Here is a 20,725-nt window from a genome sequence, read left to right on the forward strand (position 1 = left end):
GCTGCCTTTGAAGGTAGGGGCTTTTTTTTTTCTCCCCCCGAATCTGCCTCAAACTCTAGCAGCTTTGTCAGGTTATGTATTTTCTGGGGAGGAATCTGTCCCCTCTGTTTCTTCAGAGTCTTTCTCCCTGACAGTATCCAGTTTGGTCTCAGTTTATCCAGCTACCCCAGAAACAGTTTCTGACACTATAGCGGCTTTCCCTGCTACTGAAGGTAGGGGTTTTAGTCCGTTTCTGTTTTCGGGGTCTGTGTGGTTTGTGAACAGACTAATAATCTAACAAGGGAGGTTTTTGCCATTTCTAAACTCCCATTAGGACGGGTGCTTTGCCTCATCAGGCCTTCACCTGGCCCAGTCCCCCAGTGGGTTGCATTTGTTTGTCTGGGTGCTCAAGGACAGAGCTTATGCCAGAGGTAATCACCCCTCAGGGCTACACTCCCTCATTTCACCAGGAGTCAGTTGAAACAAAGCTTTTCTCAAAGAGATGCTTTCTCCGATAGAAAAGAAAGCTTTTCTCCTGGATAGTTCTGTTCTGCCCTGGCTGGGCTCTTTCCCCAGACAGCGTTCTGACTTGGCAGCACAACTGCTTCAGACACAGTTCAGCTTTACTGTTTTCCCAGAAAGGTCTTTACTCTGATAGGAAAGCTTTTTCTCAGATTTCTTTTTGCAGCTGTGGACCTATCAACCGGGGACTTGTAGGAAAGTGGACAACTGTGCTGTTCCTACCGGCTTTAGCTTTGTTTGTTCATTAGCAATCTTCCCCGGGGTCCTGCACCTTCCTGCCTCAGCTGTGCACTCCAGGAAGTTTACCACTGCAGGAACCCTAGTATCCCCGAAATGCACCCCAACTCAGAGATGCTGGCCATTCACCTCTGGGTTTTTGGTCAGAAGCGAGGATACAATGCTAACAGTTTGCATTGCTTCAGGGGATCTTTGCTTTAGGAAGATTAGGAGCACCTTTTCATTCTGAAATGCTCACTTAGACAAAGCCCTTGATGCCTCAACTCAGCCGTAACTGAAAAGCTTGGCTTTTTTGCTTTTCTCAGGTAAAGTTTCCTGCCTCTTTGGGCTCTCTGTATCTCTTTCCCCACACTCTCCCAAGCGTTTCCCTCAGGGTACTCTGACAGACTTTTACTAGCTTGAAGAGACAGAGCTTAGAAGAGGTTTTTAGAAACTTGTTCCAGCCTCCTGCATTGCAGGGAGGATTGTTAAAGCTTGAAAACTTAGAGAGGTTTTGCTGTCTTAAATTTGTTGTTTTCCCTTAGAGCTAATCACAGGTGGTCCCCATACTAATATCTTCAGGTGATTCTAATTTTTGTCCTGAGAGAGTTCTGAAAGGCTTTAGTTTTTAAGTTTAAGAGAGCTTTTGAGAAAGATTAAGGCTTTTTAGAGATTTTTTCCCCCAATTTTTCAAGGAAAAGTTTTATAGTTTAAGAGAAAGATTCCCCCCCCCCAGGAGAAAGACCAACTTTTCCCAAAACTTCTGAACTTTAAACTTTGTCTTCTTACACCCCCATTTTTGCCTCAGGGAGAAATTTCTTTCTCCTGCTGCTTGGATTTAGCATTTCAGCTGTCCCCAGGTCAAAAGCTTCCATAGGAAACTTTTTCTTCCCCATAAGCTCAAAGAAGAGCTTATTTACTACCCGTAAAGCCCAAAGAAAGATTTTTTTCCCCAGTTTGCTTTGAAAGCCCCCAAAGTTAGAAAATTGAAGAGTTTTTCTGTCTAGTTGCCTTACTTATTTTTTCCTACACAATCTTACACTTCTAAGTTTTTCCTAAACTATATTACTACCCTATACCTTATACTTATTTTTCACAGATAGAAATTGAGAAAGGGATAGAAGATAGAAAATTTTGACAGAAGAGAATTTTGCTGCAGCATCAGACATCCTTCCAGTCCACTTTCCTTTTCTCTCGAGGATAAAACCCCTGCCTTCCCAAAAAATATATATATAAAATATATTTTTTTTTTTTCATAACACCGGCATGCCTTTCCACTGGCAGGGCTGACTCAGCACTTTCACCAAAAACTCTGTATTAAAACTATTATTTTCCTTTATCTTTAGTCCCTATTACTTTATCTTAAGTCCCTGTTCATTTGTCTTTAGTCCCCCCTTTTTTGTTTCCCTTTTTTGTCCCTTTTTTCCTTTTTCTTTAGTCCCTTTTTTCTTTCGTCCCTTTTTTTCCCTCTTTCTTTAGTCCCTTTTTTTCTTTAGTCCCTGTTCATGGCGCCATTCTGTGGGGCGTTTACCCACCACCCCCACAGTTCCCCAGAGTTTTCTTGAGTGCGAGCAGCAGGAAATATTAGATAGAAGGATTTATAGCGGAGAATCTTGTGGAGATAAACAGATAGAAAATAAAGGATAGCCTCGAGAGGGCCTGGAACCTATTCCAACAGTCCCGGACTGTCTCTGGTCAGGGTTTTTATAGAGACGCCAAGGGGTGGAGCAAAAGACCTCCTCCCCCAGCACAGCCAAGTGCAGACCATCTCAGACACCTGCACGCAGGCCTGTGGTCCTGATCATCCTCTATTCGGACCTGCTGGGTAAAGCCACGAGGAAACCCAGAACGGGCTCCCACACTCCACCAAACCAAGGTCCACACAACTATTGCCTGCACTCCAAGGGAGGGAGTTAGGCATCTTCCCAGTAGCAGGCCATGCCTTCTATTCCCGCTCTGCCACAAAGGAAAACAAATTAACTTGAGTCAACCAAAGACTTTAGAAAATCATATATTATATTTATAATAAAATATTCTTAATCTTTATCAATTTAAGAAACCACAAATTTCCTCTTCATTTAAATAAGTATGTAAAAATGCCTCTATATTGTTGTTAGTCATTTTCCTCCAAAGAAAATGAAGTGCAGTTATAGATTGGTGGAAAGAAGTTGAGAAACTCAGTTATAAATGCTTGTTGGGTTTTTTTCTTTATTAAAGGTTTATTAAAACCATTTCTGGTTTTTTAAGTAAAGACATTATACAAAGAAAATACATTGAAAATACCCTCAATATCCTTAACAGATAGCCCAGGGGACAGCCAAAGGCAGGTTTTGTGAATCCATTCACTCAGTTTCCTTCGCCTACCAAGGTTTTCTTTCAAGTGGGGACTGGTAAGTCACTCATTCAGAAATTAGATGATGTCATCTTCCAAGTCAGAGTTCTCTGAGCTGTCATCCACCAGGATCACTTCCATTTCCTCCTCTATATCAGAGTCTTCATCTTCGCCCTCTTCTACCTCCTCTAGGCTTGCTAGGTCCTCATCAGAGGGAGAAAAGTCATTGTCCTCATACTGTCCTGTGTTCTCACTATTGTCAACCTCCTCCATTTCTGCCTCCAGCCACTGGTCAGAATCAAGAACTGCTTCATCATCAGTGTCATCATCATCATGATCATCATCATCATCATGATCATCATGATCATCATCATCATCATGATCATCATGATCATCATCATCATCATCATCATCATCATCATATTCGTACTCATCCTCTTCCTCCAGTTCTTCCTCTTCAGAGTTCTCCTCTACATCTTCTTCCTCTGCCAGACGCTGCCTGTCCACCTCATAAAGCCTGCATACTGTGTCCATGTTAGGGGCATCCATACTGCCTTGATTCTCAATGACAGCAAGATAGCAATCTTTGGTGTCTGTACACAGGTCAAAGATGTTCCGTTTCACATCAATAGTAGCTATAGGCTTATAATCAGTCGCATTAAATGTTCGGAAGGATGACCCAAAAAGGCTCCTCATCCTCTCTTCCAAGAAGTCATCTTCATCATCTGCCTGCAACATTGCTCCATACATCACTGTCCCTGTGTGGTTAAACACCACATGACATTGATCCAGAGCAGGAACTGTGTGTAAAAGATGGAAAGTTCGCAGGTCCCAAATCTCTGTGTTGATGATGACCTCCAGCCCATTGGGATGGAAAACACCACTGATATTCCTGTTGAACTTGTCAAACTTGTGGAGGGCCTGGGCAGAGCAGACATCCCAGAGCACCCCATCATTCAAGACAAGATCATCTGTAGGATTAAAGGTGGCACAGTTCCTCTTGTAGTTGTTGGCAAGATCTGGGTTAAACAGAGTCAACAGCTTGGTGCCAGTCTCAATATCATAAATATGGGCAATGTCTTCTTCTGTGCCTATGATCTGATCCTGAGAGTACTTACTGAACTCAGCATAATGATCTTCTGTGAAGGAATGCTTCATATCAAATACTGACCTCATGCCCCAAAGTGCAGACAAAAGCTGGCTCCAAGTGCCGGATGTCAGAAGTAAGGACCCATCCCTGGAAGGTTCAAGGTGTGTGATGGCTGAGTTGTGACAGTTGTAGCTGGCCTCTTCCTGTCCACTAAATACATTGTAGAGCTTCAGCTGCCCTGTATAGGTACCAAGCATCAGGAACATCTCCTGGGCTGAGAATGCACAACACGTAAAGCCACTCTCATAATCATGAGCTTCCCGGAACACTGAAATAGGATGAAACCTGCTGAAGATAAGGTGCCTATCAAAGCATCTGCCATCTACTCCTCCATATTTTGGAAACAATGCCCTGCTGTTTAGCCTAGTGGTAAAGTTGATTGGCGCTTGCCGCCTCTGTTTTGGCTCAGGACACTGGTGAGGAGTAAAGAGAGAAAAAGGTGGACACGTGGCAATGGGGTTCTTGCAGCGAGCATGTTGCTCCCTAAGATGCTCTCTGATGATACTGTCCAGTGTTGGTGGGGAAGGAAGATGTCTATCCAATTGTGTTTTTACAACGGGGCTATGCCTGTAAGCACCTTGGTCTGACTTCTGCTGCAACACTTGAACTTTCCTGCCATTGCACATTGATGGCCTCTCTCTCATAAAACTGATCCTGCCGATCAAAGTGTAGTGGCCTGCATATGATGTGCCAGGCAAAGCCAATGTATCCTGGGCTGTGCATGGCCAAGGATGAGCTTGGGGGCGGGGGGAGAAGGGGCAGAAGCACCCACAGCAACATGACTGCCCAGTTGACTTGCAATGCCATTGGCAATCCGAGGGGTCCAGGGAAGAGAGACAGGAGAAGCAGCAGCAGTCACAGGGGTGAAGGCAGAAGAGTGTGAAGCTGCAGTCATGGGCAAGTCAGCCTCTCTGGTCAGCACAGTGGCTGTCTCTCCAAGTCCTTTAGAAATGAGATGGTTTCTTATGATATTTTAATTTGCCAAATTCTGCAATATGAGTAACATCCATTTGCCATAGATGATTAAGAAGAAGACCTCAGGGGTTTACCCCTAAGTGAGGAACATAAAAATATTTTGGACATACCCCACATCGTTCAACTATTAGACGAGCTGCTTATTTGGTAAGATTGAATAGCTGTCTTAAGCTTTTGCTATTTTGATGAGGAGGAGCATGTGACTGTTGAGCCATTTCCACTTGGGATAATGCTACTATCTTTGTTAACTTATCAGCCACTGCATTACCCTCAGCTAAAGGACCAGGAAGATTGGAGTGAGCTCTAATATGGCCCATAAGCATGGCAGTTTTCTTTTGTGGAATAGCGTCTTGAATTTGTTGAAACATTTTGACTTGATTGTTGTTAGTTCCAATATTTTTACCAAGACTGTTATTCAAAGGATCCATGAAGCAAATTCTTCATTAGCTTACATTGAGAAAAAGCATTTTCAGGATTTAGTATTTTCATTTCATTAGCTTTAACTCCTGATGTTATTAGCAGCTGTAATATTTAGCATTAATTTTTTTATAAGGAACTTTCAGGGGAAGCAACTCTTTTGTATAACAGCTAGATTTTCTTAAGTATTTTTCCCATCTATAAAGCAGTCATTTCTTTTTGAATGCCTGTTTCCCTGTCTCCCTTATTAGATTTGTGAAGGAATTACTCATTGCAGGCAGTTTGTTCAAAAGGCAAAGAACTTTTTAAATTTCAATATAAGTTTCCTGATATCTAAGACAATGTTCAGTGTATAAACTGCTTTCCCTTGTTTTAAGGATTTTAAAGTGGATTGTTTGCTCTTATAGGTAGCTTTTTGTGTGATCTGAGTTCTCAAGAGGTAAGATTAAGCTTTCTAGCATTGCTTTGAGAAGCAACTTCATTCTGAGCTGAAAAGTTTTTTGGACAGTATCGCCATCTTTAGCTGAAATCCTACATTTCCCAGAATGCATTTCTCTTCATCAGCTCACTGTTAAGAGCTAGCTTATGGACTCCATTTCCCATAGTTCTATTGGGGTCCCTTTTACTGGACTTGTTTAGAAGTTTTTGCTTTTGCAACAGAGAGATTTGAACCAAGAGTTTTAAGTTTTCAATTAGGGGACATTGAACGATTTCCATTCTCTCCTCATCTGGCTTTTACGGGTGTCTCTCTTTTATTTGACATTGGCCCCCAAATCAGAACTGCACCTGCCATATTAGCTTGCATTGAGGCTGGCTTTCCTGATAGCAACTTTCCTTTGGGCTTGTGTTTGCCTTAGCCAGCCAGTGTAAACCAAAAACATTTACAACAGCTTTTCCATAGCTCCTTCAGAGAGATTTTCTCCCACTGATTTTTATCCTCATTTTGCTTGTTCCTTTCCCCCCAGATGCAGAGCTTCAGATCTCAGGCTGCTCTGTTCCTTTGCTAGCTGCCTTTGGAGGTAGGGGCTCCCCCCCCTTCAATCTGGCTCAAATTCTAGCATCTTTGTCAGGTCATGCATTTTCTGGGGAGGAATCTGTCCCTTCTCCATTTCTTCAGAGAGTCAATTCCCAGTTTGGTCTCAGTTTATCCCCTCTGCCCCAGAAACAGGTTTTGACACTACAGTGGCAGCTTTCCCTTTTACAGAAGGTAGGGGCTTTTTGTCCATTTCTGTTTTCTTTCCAGGGTCTGTGTGGTTTGCGTAAGGAGTGCAAATCTAACAAGTGCGGTTTTTGCCATTTCTAAACTCCCATTAGGACAGGTGTTTTGCTTCATCAGGCCTTCACCTGGCCCAGTCCCCCAATGGGTTCTGTTTGGGTGCTCAAGGACAGAATTTATGCCAAAGGCAATCACCCCTCAGGGCTACTCTCCCTCATCTCACCAGGAGTTAGTTGAAACAAAGCTTTTCTCAAAGAGATGCTTTCTCAGACAGAAAAGAGAGCTTTACTCCTGGATAGTTCTATTTTGCCCTGGCTGGGCTCTTTCCCCAGACAGCGTTCTGACTTGGCAGCACAACTGCTTCAGACACAGTTCAGCTTTATTTCTCTCCCAGAAAGGTCTTTTCTCTGATAGAAAATCTTTTCTCAGGTTTCTTTTTGCAGCTGTGGACCTATCAACCCAGGACTTGTAGGAAAGCAGGCAACTATGCTGTTCCCACTGGCTTTAGCTTTTGTTGTTCATTAGCAGTTTTCCCATGGGTCCTGCACCTTCCTGCCTCAGCTGTGTGCTCCAGTAAGTTTACAACTGCAGGAACCTTAGTATCCCCGAAATGCACTCCAACTCAGAGACTCTGGCCAGTGGCCTCTGGATGTTTGGTCAGAAGCAAGGACACAATGCTTCAGGGGATCTCTGCATTAGCAAGTTTAGGAGCACCTTTTCATAGCTCACTCAGAAATAAAACCCTTGATGCCTCAGCTCAGCTGTAACTGGAAAGTCTTGGCTTTTTTGCTTTTCCCACATAAACAGTGTCCTGCCCCATTGGGCACTGTAGCTCTTCACCCACACTCTCCCAAGCGTTTCCCTCAAGGGACTTTGACCCATTGTCTTTTACTAGCTTGAAGAGGCAGAGCTTAGAAGAAAGGGTTTTAGGAATTCCATCCCTGCCTTCTGGATTGCAGGGAGGATTTTTAAAGCTTGAAAGAGAAGTTAGGGCTGGAGAGATGGCTCAGAGGTTAAGAGCACTGACTGTTTCCAGAGGTCCTGAGTTCAATTCCCAGCAACCACATGGTGACTCACAACCATCTATAAAGAGATCTGGTGCCCTCTTCTGGCCTGCAGGCATACAGGCAGACAGAACATTGTATACATAAAAAATAAATAAATCTTTAAAAAAAAAAAAAAAGAAAGAAAGAAAGAGAAGTTAGAGAGGTTTTGCTGTCTTAAGAGGTTTGTTGCTTTCCCTTAGAACTAATCATAGGTGATTCCCATACTAATATCTTCAGGTGATTCTAATTTTTGTCATTTAGGAAGTTAAAGGCTTTAGTTTTTAAGTTTTTAAAGAGAGTTTTTGAGAAAAATTAAGGCTTTATAGAGAGATTTTCCCCCCAAATTTTCCAAGAAAAGCTTTATAATTTAAGTTTTTTTTTCCAAGAGAGACAAAGACCAACTTTTCCCAAAATTCTGAACTTTAAACTTTCTGACTTCTTACACCCACATTTTTACCTCACAGAGAAATCACTTTCTCCTACCAGCTGGATTTAGCATTTCAGCTGTCCCCAGCTCAAAAGCTTAGATAGGAAACTTTTTCTTCCCCATAAGCTCAAAGAAGAGCGTTTTTATTACCCATGTAAAGCTCAAAGAAAGATTTTCCCAGTTTGCGTTCATAGCCCGCAAAGTTAGAAAACTGAAGAGGTTTTCTGTCTAGTTGCCTTACTTATTTTTTCTATGTGATCTTACACTTCTAAGTTTTTCCTACACTATTACTACAGATAGAAATTGAGAAAGGGATAGAAGATAGAAAAATTTGACAGAACATAAATTTGCGCTGCAGCATTGGACATCCTTCCAGTCTGTTTTCCTCTTCTCTTGAGGATAAAACCCCGGCCCCTCAATAATATAATACAATATAATATTATATATATATATATATTCCATAACACTGGGCATGCCACTTTCCACTGGCAGGGCTCACTCACACTTTCACCAAAAACTCTGTAATAAAACTATTCTTTTCCTTTATCTTTAGTCCCTGTTCATTTGTCTTTAAGTCCCCCCCCCTCTTTTTTTGTCCCTGTTCTTGGCTCCATTCTGTGGGGCTTTTACTCACCAACCCCACAGTTCCCCAGAGTTTTCTTGAGTGCAAGCAACAGGAAATATTAGATAGAAGGATTTAGATTGTGGAGATAAAGAGATGGAAAATAAAAGATAGCCTCCAGAGGGCCTGAAACCTATTCCAATGGACCCTGACTGTTTGTGCCCCAGGTGTTTATAGAGACACCAAAGGGTGGAACAAAAGACCTCCTCCCCCAGCACAGCCAAGTGCAGACCATCTCAGACATCTGCACTCAGGCCCATGGTCCTGATCATCCTCTATTCGGACCTGCTGGGTAAAGCCACAAGGAACCCCAGAACGGGCTCCCACAGGTCCCCCCTTCTTAATATATAAAAAAATAACTATTAATGGCTTACAGCAATCTCCATAGCTGTTACACCTCCCAGTATGGGAGTAGAGGATGATATAAATGGCATTTCTCTTTTGAATTAGGTCCAAGGTGACCTCAGCAGTCTTAGCTGCCTCAAGCCCTCTCTAAACCAAAACTCTTAAGGCGACTACAAACTTAAAGAATCCCTTAGATTCATCATTACCATTAACAGGTTAACATAAATATCGCTATACATAGTCACAATTCTCTCCATCTTACAACTCAAAGCAAACTCTTAACAGAACCATTAGAATTAGCATATATGGTGCTATATATAGTTAACAATTTTCTCCGTCTTACAACTTTAACTCAGTCATTTGAATTTTCTTGTTAACAGAACATAGGAAAAACTTCGATGTATTCACAAACTTAAACATTTCCTCAATTCCACAAAGCCAGGGTGCATTGATATCAGTAGGTTTCTGCGAACATAATTCAATCTCATAGCTCCTCCTTTTCTTTATAATTTTTCAGCAAATTCTCAAGCCTAGTTAGAAAACCCAAACTTTTCTGTTTAAACAGCTCCATTTGTAACACAAAACCAGTTCCATAAGTAATTCCATTTCTACATAAACAGTTCCACAAAACAATTCATAAATCTCCAGTTAATAAAGCATATATGCATACACAAAATTACATCTTGATTCTAAGTAGAAATACATTTCTTCATTTAAACAGTTCCATTTTTAACCCAATTCCAGAAAACCGTTCCTAGGTCATTACTATAAGTAAGCTCAAAATTGTCCCATTGCAATGAAGTCTCTATTGTTCATTTCATTTAAGTACCAAAATTCAATGATGAATATTGCTACTAGCCTTCCAAATTTGAAGAAATCCATAACCAAAATGTTTTTGTAATTTTATCTCATCTTAAGTTCAAACAAGAAATAAATTCTGGTATCAGGCTTTCACTTCCAAATATGAAGAGACATTTTTCAACCAAAACTTTTTGCAGTTAATAATTTTTGTTCAAACAAGCGTCTCTGCAACTTTTGTTCTCACAGACAGACCTTTTTAGTTATAGTAATATTTTAAACCGAACCGTTTTTACTGTTAGCTCTGTGCTGCGTTGATGTTCCATGGATTTCAGCTGCAGATGCCTTGTGCTGGTTCTGGCGTCTGCCATTCTTAGCTCTTAGCTGCTTCTGTAGCTTTTGAAACCATTCAGACTGCCTACTTTGCAGTCTACTAGGACACTATCTCCTGTGTCTCAGGTGTTTTCACCATATACATTAATAGACTCACACTTAACATTTACACTTTACAAACCCACATAACATGTGCTTAAGCATAAACTCACTCAACATTTACACATTTTTACAAACTCACATATAACATATTAACATCTACTTATTTATACTTTAAGGAAACTATAGAACTACTTTAGCAAATATATTTCTTATTAATTCTTATATATTTATATTCATTCCATCTTATTTCTTATTTAAACTTACATTTACAACTAGCATCTTACAAGCTTATTACTACATATCTTAAGACTACCTTAGATACTTCTTACAAGCTTATATTCTTAAAGGAACTCTATAGATCTACTTTACAAACTTATATAGGCTACCATTAGCATATATCTAACTTAGCAAACACCTAAAGATTTCTTAACACAGATCTAACAAGACAGAATTTTTACAAACTCACATATCTTATATTTGTCTTTCTACTTCTTACTCTTAATTATTATCACCATCTCTATCAGAAAGATTTTCTTAACTAGACAGGAAGTATGCACATCATTTCTAAAGTTTACAGTTTATAGTTAGCTTTGTTATAAAGCACTGGGATTTAGTGAGTGTTGTCATTATAGAGTTGTGATACTTGTTGCTAGGGGATTGTAACATTCTCAGCACGAAGCCACACTCCAAAGTTGCCAGTTCTCTCAGCCATTCCGGACCGGCAGAGATGCATTGTCAGCGGTAGATAGTTTTTAACTATAGGCTGTCCCTTCACCCAGATTCATAGTAGTTCCCCTAAATGCTTCAATTCAGACAAACGTTTCTATTACAGCAGTATTTTTGGTTTGCTCTACCAAAAAACTTCACTTCACACTGAGGGTGAAATTACCATATTTAGCTGCTGTAAAGCTCTTCACCAAAAACTGCACAGCTATTAGGTGGTATTTTTTTTTTTTTTTTTTTTTTTGGTTTTTCAAGACAGGGTTTCTCTGTGTAGCTATGCGCCTTTCCTAGAGCTCACTTGGTAGCCCAGGCTGGCCTCGAACTCACAGAGATCCGTATTAGGTGGTATTTTAAGGATTTTAAAGTGACTTGTTTGCTCTTATAGGTAGCTTTTTGTCATCCAACTGCCGTAAGAACTTTGCACAGCTATTAGGGTAAATAAGGCATTTTACCAATGGAGCCCCAAACTGCTAGGCACCTAGTTCCGTACCCTTTCAAGTTTTCACTGGAACTGACACTTAAACTCTTAGACGATTTTCCTCCTTATTCTTTTAAAAGCTGTATTTTAAGTTTACCATGAATGTATTTTCGAGCTGACAGAAGTGTTTCAGGGCAATGTCACCATCTTTAGTGGAAAAACTACCTTTCCCAGAATGCATTTCCCTTATATCAGTCCATAATAATATCAGTCCCATATCAGTCCCTTATATCATTTCCCTTATATCAGTCATTTCCCATAGTTCTTTTTGGGTCTGAGAGTCAACTGGTTCTCTTTTCTAGAATTGCTTACGAATTCTTGCCCGGGAGGTTTGAACAAAGTTTTTTGCTTTTGCAATGGGAGATTTGAACAAGCATTTTACATTTTCAGCTATGGCACATTGGGAGGTTTCTATTCTCCTCAGCTGGCTTTAACAGGTGTTTCAACTTCATTTGACACTGGCCCCTGAATCAGAACCGCACCTGCCTCATTAGCGCGCATTGAGGCTGGCATTTCTGATAGCAACTTTGCTCAGGGCTTGTGTTTGTTTTAGCTAGTCAGTGAAAAACAAGATCATTTGCAACAGAGCTTTTCCAAAGCTCTTTCAGAGAGATTTTCTCCCACTGATCTTATTCTCATTTTGCTTGTTCCTCCCCCCCCCCCCCAGATGCAGAGCTTCAGCTATCTGTCTGTGGCTCTGTACCTTTGCTAGCTGCCTTTGAAGGTAGGGGCTTTTTTTTTTCTCCCCCCGAATCTGCCTCAAACTCTAGCAGCTTTGTCAGGTTATGTATTTTCTGGGGAGGAATCTGTCCCCTCTGTTTCTTCAGAGTCTTTCTCCCTGACAGTATCCAGTTTGGTCTCAGTTTATCCAGCTACCCCAGAAACAGTTTCTGACACTATAGCGGCTTTCCCTGCTACTGAAGGTAGGGGTTTTAGTCCGTTTCTGTTTTCGGGGTCTGTGTGGTTTGTGAACAGACTAATAATCTAACAAGGGAGGTTTTTGCCATTTCTAAACTCCCATTAGGACGGGTGCTTTGCCTCATCAGGCCTTCACCTGGCCCAGTCCCCCAGTGGGTTGCATTTGTTTGTCTGGGTGCTCAAGGACAGAGCTTATGCCAGAGGTAATCACCCCTCAGGGCTACACTCCCTCATTTCACCAGGAGTCAGTTGAAACAAAGCTTTTCTCAAAGAGATGCTTTCTCCGATAGAAAAGAAAGCTTTTCTCCTGGATAGTTCTGTTCTGCCCTGGCTGGGCTCTTTCCCCAGACAGCGTTCTGACTTGGCAGCACAACTGCTTCAGACACAGTTCAGCTTTACTGTTTTCCCAGAAAGGTCTTTACTCTGATAGGAAAGCTTTTTCTCAGATTTCTTTTTGCAGCTGTGGACCTATCAACCGGGGACTTGTAGGAAAGTGGACAACTGTGCTGTTCCTACCGGCTTTAGCTTTGTTTGTTCATTAGCAATCTTCCCCGGGGTCCTGCACCTTCCTGCCTCAGCTGTGCACTCCAGGAAGTTTACCACTGCAGGAACCCTAGTATCCCCGAAATGCACCCCAACTCAGAGATGCTGGCCATTCACCTCTGGGTTTTTGGTCAGAAGCGAGGATACAATGCTAACAGTTTGCATTGCTTCAGGGGATCTTTGCTTTAGGAAGATTAGGAGCACCTTTTCATTCTGAAATGCTCACTTAGACAAAGCCCTTGATGCCTCAACTCAGCCGTAACTGAAAAGCTTGGCTTTTTTGCTTTTCTCAGGTAAAGTTTCCTGCCTCTTTGGGCTCTCTGTATCTCTTTCCCCACACTCTCCCAAGCGTTTCCCTCAGGGTACTCTGACAGACTTTTACTAGCTTGAAGAGACAGAGCTTAGAAGAGGTTTTTAGAAACTTGTTCCAGCCTCCTGCATTGCAGGGAGGATTGTTAAAGCTTGAAAACTTAGAGAGGTTTTGCTGTCTTAAATTTGTTGTTTTCCCTTAGAGCTAATCACAGGTGGTCCCCATACTAATATCTTCAGGTGATTCTAATTTTTGTCCTGAGAGAGTTCTGAAAGGCTTTAGTTTTTAAGTTTAAGAGAGCTTTTGAGAAAGATTAAGGCTTTTTAGAGATTTTTTCCCCCAATTTTTCAAGGAAAAGTTTTATAGTTTAAGAGAAAGATTCCCCCCCCCCCCAGGAGAAAGACCAACTTTTCCCAAAACTTCTGAACTTTAAACTTTGTCTTCTTACACCCCCATTTTTGCCTCAGGGAGAAATTTCTTTCTCCTGCTGCTTGGATTTAGCATTTCAGCTGTCCCCAGGTCAAAAGCTTCCATAGGAAACTTTTTCTTCCCCATAAGCTCAAAGAAGAGCTTATTTACTACCCGTAAAGCCCAAAGAAAGATTTTTTTCCCCAGTTTGCTTTGAAAGCCCCCAAAGTTAGAAAATTGAAGAGTTTTTCTGTCTAGTTGCCTTACTTATTTTTTCCTACACAATCTTACACTTCTAAGTTTTTCCTAAACTATATTACTACCCTATACCTTATACTTATTTTTCACAGATAGAAATTGAGAAAGGGATAGAAGATAGAAAATTTTGACAGAAGAGAATTTTGCTGCAGCATCAGACATCCTTCCAGTCCACTTTCCTTTTCTCTCGAGGATAAAACCCCTGCCTTCCCAAAAAATATATATATAAAATATATTTTTTTTTTTTCATAACACCGGCATGCCTTTCCACTGGCAGGGCTGACTCAGCACTTTCACCAAAAACTCTGTATTAAAACTATTATTTTCCTTTATCTTTAGTCCCTATTACTTTATCTTAAGTCCCTGTTCATTTGTCTTTAGTCCCCCCTTTTTTGTTTCCCTTTTTTGTCCCTTTTTTCCTTTTTCTTTAGTCCCTTTTTTCTTTCGTCCCTTTTTTTCCCTCTTTCTTTAGTCCCTTTTTTTCTTTAGTCCCTGTTCATGGCGCCATTCTGTGGGGCGTTTACCCACCACCCCCACAGTTCCCCAGAGTTTTCTTGAGTGCGAGCAGCAGGAAATATTAGATAGAAGGATTTATAGCGGAGAATCTTGTGGAGATAAACAGATAGAAAATAAAGGATAGCCTCGAGAGGGCCTGGAACCTATTCCAACAGTCCCGGACTGTCTCTGGTCAGGGTTTTTATAGAGACGCCAAGGGGTGGAGCAAAAGACCTCCTCCCCCAGCACAGCCAAGTGCAGACCATCTCAGACACCTGCACGCAGGCCTGTGGTCCTGATCATCCTCTATTCGGACCTGCTGGGTAAAGCCACGAGGAAACCCAGAACGGGCTCCCACACTCCACCAAACCAAGGTCCACACAACTATTGCCTGCACTCCAAGGGAGGGAGTTAGGCATCTTCCCAGTAGCAGGCCATGCCTTCTATTCCCGCTCTGCCACAAAGGAAAACAAATTAACTTGAGTCAACCAAAGACTTTAGAAAATCATATATTATATTTATAATAAAATATTCTTAATCTTTATCAATTTAAGAAACCACAAATTTCCTCTTCATTTAAATAAGTATGTAAAAATGCCTCTATATTGTTGTTAGTCATTTTCCTCCAAAGAAAATGAAGTGCAGTTATAGATTGGTGGAAAGAAGTTGAGAAACTCAGTTATAAATGCTTGTTGGGTTTTTTTCTTTATTAAAGGTTTATTAAAACCATTTCTGGTTTTTTAAGTAAAGACATTATACAAAGAAAATACATTGAAAATACCCTCAATATCCTTAACAGATAGCCCAGGGGACAGCCAAAGGCAGGTTTTGTGAATCCATTCACTCAGTTTCCTTCGCCTACCAAGGTTTTCTTTCAAGTGGGGACTGGTAAGTCACTCATTCAGAAATTAGATGATGTCATCTTCCAAGTCAGAGTTCTCTGAGCTGTCATCCACCAGGATCACTTCCATTTCCTCCTCTATATCAGAGTCTTCATCTTCGCCCTCTTCTACCTCCTCTAGGCTTGCTAGGTCCTCATCAGAGGGAGAAAAGTCATTGTCCTCATACTGTCCTGTGTTCTCACTATTGTCAACCTCCTCCATTTCTGCCTCCAGCCACTGGTCAGAATCAAGAACTGCTTCATCATCAGTGTCATCATCATCATGATCATCATCATCATCATGATCATCATGATCATCATCATCATCATGATCATCATGATCATCATCATCATCATCATCATCATCATCATCATCATCATCATATTCGTACTCATCCTCTTCCTCCAGTTCTTCCTCTTCAGAGTTCTCCTCTACATCTTCTTCCTCTGCCAGACGCTGCCTGTCCACCTCATAAAGCCTGCATACTGTGTCCATGTTAGGGGCATCCATACTGCCTTGATTCTCAATGACAGCAAGATAGCAATCTTTGGTGTCTGTACACAGGTCAAAGATGTTCCGTTTCACATCAATAGTAGCTATAGGCTTATAATCAGTCGCATTAAATGTTCGGAAGGATGACCCAAAAAGGCTCCTCATCCTCTCTTCCAAGAAGTCATCTTCATCATCTGCCTGCAACATTGCTCCATACATCACTGTCCCTGTGTGGTTAAACACCACATGACATTGATCCAGAGCAGGAACTGTGTGTAAAAGATGGAAAGTTCGCAGGTCCCAAATCTCTGTGTTGATGATGACCTCCAGCCCATTGGGATGGAAAACACCACTGATATTCCTGTTGAACTTGTCAAACTTGTGGAGGGCCTGGGCAGAGCGGACATCCCAGAGCACCCCATCATTTAAGACAAGGTCATCTGTAGGATTAAAGGTGGCACAGTTCCTCTTGTAGTTGTTGGCAAGATCTGGGTTAAACAGAGTCAACAGCTTGGTGCCAGTCTCAATATCATAAATATGGGCAATGTCTTCTTCTGTGCCTATGATCTGATCCTGAGAGTACTTACTGAACTCAACATAATGATCTTCTGTGAAGGAATGTTTCATATCAAATACTGACCTCATCCCCCAAAGTGCAGACAAAGGCTGGCTCCAAGTGCCAGATGTCAGAAGGAAGGACCCATCCCTGGAAGGTTCAAGGTGTGTGATGGCTGAGTTGTGACAGTTGTAGCTGGCCTCTTCCTGTCCACTAAATACATTGTAGAGTTTCAACTGCCCTGTATAAGTACCAAGAATCAGGAACCTCTCCTGGGCTGAGAATGCACAACACGTAAAGCCACTCTCATATTCATGAGCTTCCCTGAACACTGAAATAGGACGAAATCTGCTAAAGATGAGGTGCCTATCAAAGCATCCGCCATCCACTCCTCCATATATTGGAAGCAATGCCCTGCTGTTGAGCCTTGAGTTAAAGTTGATAGGAGCTTGCTGCCTCTGTTTTGGCTCAGGACACTGGTGAGGAGTAAAGAGAGAAAAAGGTGGACACGTGGCAATGGGGTTCTTGCAGCGAGCATGTTGCTCCCTAAGATGCTCTGTGATGATACTGTCCAGTGTTGGTGGGGAAGGAAGATGTCTATCCAAGTGTGTTTTTTCAGCAGGGCTCTGGCTATTAGCACCATGGTCTGACTTCTGCTGCAACACTTGAACTTTCCTGCCAATGCACAGTGATGGCCTCTCTCTGATAAAACTGGTCCTGCCAATTAAAGAGGAGTTGTCTGCATATGATGTGCCAGGCAATGCCAATGAATCCTGAGCTACATAAGGCAGAGGTTCAGCAAGGCAGGCAGAAGGGGCAGAAGCACCCACAGCTGTATGGTTGCCCAGTTGGCCAGCAATGCCATTGCCAATTCGAGGAGTCCAGGGAAGAGAGAGTGGAAAAGCAGCAGCAGTCACAGGGGTGAAGGCAGAAGAATGTGAGGCTGCAGTCATGGGCAGGTCAGCCTCTCTGGTCAGCACAGTGGCTGTCTCTCCAAGTCCTTTAGAAATGAGATGGTTTCTTATCAACAGGAGCAGTTCTTTCTCAGGGAAGGAGATCCTTGACTGGGCAACAACACCTGCTTTCTGTAGTTGGGCCAGGGACACATCAGTGCCAACCAGAAGAGGCTTTCCTGATACTCTCTCAATGAGCTCAGCTGCATAGTTGCAGAACTTGACATGGTTGCTAAGCTTGTCCTGCAGCACTGGCTCCTTCATCAGCTGTTGAATCTGGCAGCTACTAAAAAGGGGCAATTTGCTGATAATCTGTCCAACAGTGCTACTTCGAGACAAGCCCACTAGGGCCTTGCAGGCCAGGGCCCTGATGTGGTCTGCATCTGTGATGGGCATCTTGATGGACAATAGGGACAGAAGCACCTTGATGCCATTGTTGGACTGGACCACATGCCACATTTTGGCCAGGATATGCTCACTGCTCTTGGGGTTCTGAAATAGCTTTCTCTGAGGAGTTCCAGAGGTAAATTTACCAATACTGGATATTCGGTTATCTGGGCCACACACACAATTGATGATTACTTGAAGGGCTGACTTCTGAATTTCAGCATCATGAATAAAGTATTCACCTTCAGCCACTCCCAAAATGATGTTGATACCTACAGTGGATTCAGTAGAGCCATGTCCATCCAAGACCTTCACCGACTCTGCCAATTGGAGCTGGATTTTTGGCACCACAGTGAGGATAGCCAGGACGTCCAAAGCAAAGAGCACAGTGTCATTCCTTCCATGATAGGTCTTCCACTTGCAGGAGATGGAAATAAGCTGCACCAAGAGCTGCACACAGGAAAGCTTGAGGAAGATTTCAGCAGGTTCCCAATAAAACTGAGCTGGGCCATATTCTATCAAAAACTCCATCATTTCCACAATCTGCTCACGAGTGTATGAGCATGCCTTGTATGGAGGTTGAGAGTGCACAAGAATACCACCCTCAGTCCTCTGAAGTGACTGCTTGACTTGTTCCAGTTTAATGGCCAAGTGAGCCTCAAAATACTTTCGCAGAGCCATGCAGGTATATTTGCCCCTTTGGCAGGTAGCAAGGATTTTATCATCACTCACATGTGCACCCTGGTCTTCCAAATTTAAAATCTCCAAAGTACTGATCAAGTTCACTAGACGACGCAGACCATCATAATAGTGAAAGAGTTCCAAGACAGCCCGGAATGAGAAGCAAACTGAGAAAAACATTGTAGCATGGCAGCATCCTGAAGCATGAGAACATTCCATCAACCATAGGGCATAGTTCACCACAGCAGATAGAACACTGTAGGGATGCATGCAAACTCTTTCCATAGCATCCTGGTTGGAGGACAGGTAATACAAGCATGTAGATACACCAGTTGCAGCCATAGAAGGCCGAGGAATTTCCAGTAGTTTCTGTACTCCACCATGTACAACAAAGTCTATGGCAAATTTGTTATGGATCAGGAGAGATGCTAGGTGCTTGAGTGCCTCAAAAGTAAGCAGGACATCATTAGTCTGTTTCAGATCCATATAAAACATCAACAATTCTCGGCATCCAAGTTGCATGAATATGGGAAGTAACTCCTGATACTCTCCTACAGGGGTCAGGTACTGGAGAAGAAGTCTCTGCTCAATAGTGGGAGTCATTGGATAGAGGGTATAATTGGTGCCAATCACCCAGGGGGACATTTCTGACCAGCTGCTATTAGACAGCTCAGCAAACACACCATCTGGCTCAGAAGGTGAGAAATCCAACTTCTGCTGGCCTCTCCTAACATTCTCTCTGTCACCATGCTCTCTATTCACAATATCTACTGCCATGTCACCATAGTCCATATTCACAGCTTCCTCATCCAGAGGCAAACGTGGCTCTGATGAAAGCTTCTGTGGACTAGGACACTTACTTTCCTGCCGCAAAGCCACTTCCTGAACTTGTAGCTCTCTCAGTCTGCGAAGCACTATTGCCACCAGCTGTGAATTTTCATCTCTATAGTTTGCAGCAATCTCTTGATTTTCCATAGCACCTCCTAACAGTGCTGTAGAATATGTCCTCAGTGGCTGATCAGCCTCTTGGGCCCATTTGAAAAGATTTTCTACAATCCCTTCCTTTTCTTGAAAGACAACTGCAGTTTCTAGACCTGGCAAGAGGTCCAGTAGCAGTCTGCAAGCTGCAGTATTTAAAGGGAGCTCTCTACTTGTCATCACATACCCGTTCACCAGTGCATTCATGAAATGATCATTCTTGGAGAATACTCTCAGCAAGTGGCCCAGCATATACTCTGGATCAGCTTGACCAGGATGGTGATCAACAAATGGGTCAGGATCTCCTTTATGGTATTCTTCAGTTTCTTTTTCAATTAATTCTGACATCCTGGTAAGGATAGATACCATATCCTGCCCACTTCCATGGTCCTCTTCCCACTGTTCCAGCAGGGCAGTGAGCTCAGCTTTGGAGTCCACATGTACCACAACTGTAGTCATGGCTTGTCCCAGCTTAAGAGCCAAGGGGCATTCAGATTGGCTGGACAGTTTTATATCTGCTTTCAGCTAGTCCAGGGATCAAGTTTGTTTGGAGCAGGTTGTAGTCAGAGGCTGATGCTTAGATGTGTCTTTTAGCCAACAGAAAATCTGCAGAGAGACATAGAGAAGTCACACCTTGCATTTACATTTTAAATCATCTTCTGAGCCTCCATGACATTGGGGGCAGAGTTACCAGGACAGCTGCCAGTCCAGAATGTGAGAGGCTTTCCAGGAGGCCTCTCTAGTTGCTTGCTACATTTCTCAGCTTGGAAGTTCACTCTGATAGTTTGAGAACTCAAAACAGCCTCAGAGCCATGGAATGCCTCAAGGTAGGTGCCTCAATTAGGTCTCAGGCCAGGAGTTCCTGAGTGAAGGTCCAGCTTTAGAATTAGAGTGTGTAGTCTGAATTTTGCTGGGCTGTCCAGAAAATGTTAATCCCACCAATCAAGTATAAGACCACTATCACATTTTCAAGCTAAAATTGAAGTAAATCTTAATTAAATACTGGCCAGGTAGATGGCCTCTGCTCAGGTTCACACCCAGTTTCCCGGGAAATGGAATGAAATATTTTCTTATCCCTTTAGAATCTGAGCAATAGGTATGGATGAATATGGCTGCACCTTTTCCACCCCTTTAACATTGACATTGATCACCAATGTGTGTGTCGGCACAATTTCCATGATTAC

General features: G+C 42.4%; 1 protein-coding gene and 1 pseudogene across 2 annotated transcripts; both read right to left on the bottom strand.

Moving 5' to 3' along the window:
* Positions 1 to 3,112: 3,112 nt before the first annotated feature.
* On the bottom strand, positions 3,113 to 5,163 carry LOC143269690 (DDB1- and CUL4-associated factor 1 pseudogene; annotated as a pseudogene).
* Positions 5,164 to 15,521: 10,358 nt separating this feature from the next.
* On the bottom strand, positions 15,522 to 20,000 carry LOC102910350 (DDB1- and CUL4-associated factor 1-like). Of its 2 annotated transcripts, XM_076555698.1 has the most exons (3): positions 19,000 to 20,000; positions 15,891 to 18,840; positions 15,522 to 15,788 (listed from the first exon to the last, which is right to left on the bottom strand). In XM_076555698.1, the coding sequence occupies exons 1-3, from the start codon at positions 19,998 to 20,000 to the stop codon at positions 15,522 to 15,524; spliced, it is 4,218 nt and encodes a 1,405-aa protein (XP_076411813.1). The 2 variants fall into 2 exon arrangements, with proteins under 2 accessions (XP_076411813.1, XP_076411812.1); XM_076555697.1 differs by having other exon boundaries at positions 15,891 to 20,000.
* Positions 20,001 to 20,725: the final 725 nt, after the last annotated feature.

Source organism: Peromyscus maniculatus, chromosome 20, assembly GCF_049852395.1.
Source record: "Peromyscus maniculatus bairdii isolate BWxNUB_F1_BW_parent chromosome 20, HU_Pman_BW_mat_3.1, whole genome shotgun sequence".
Lineage (NCBI taxonomy): Eukaryota > Metazoa > Chordata > Mammalia > Rodentia > Cricetidae > Peromyscus > Peromyscus maniculatus.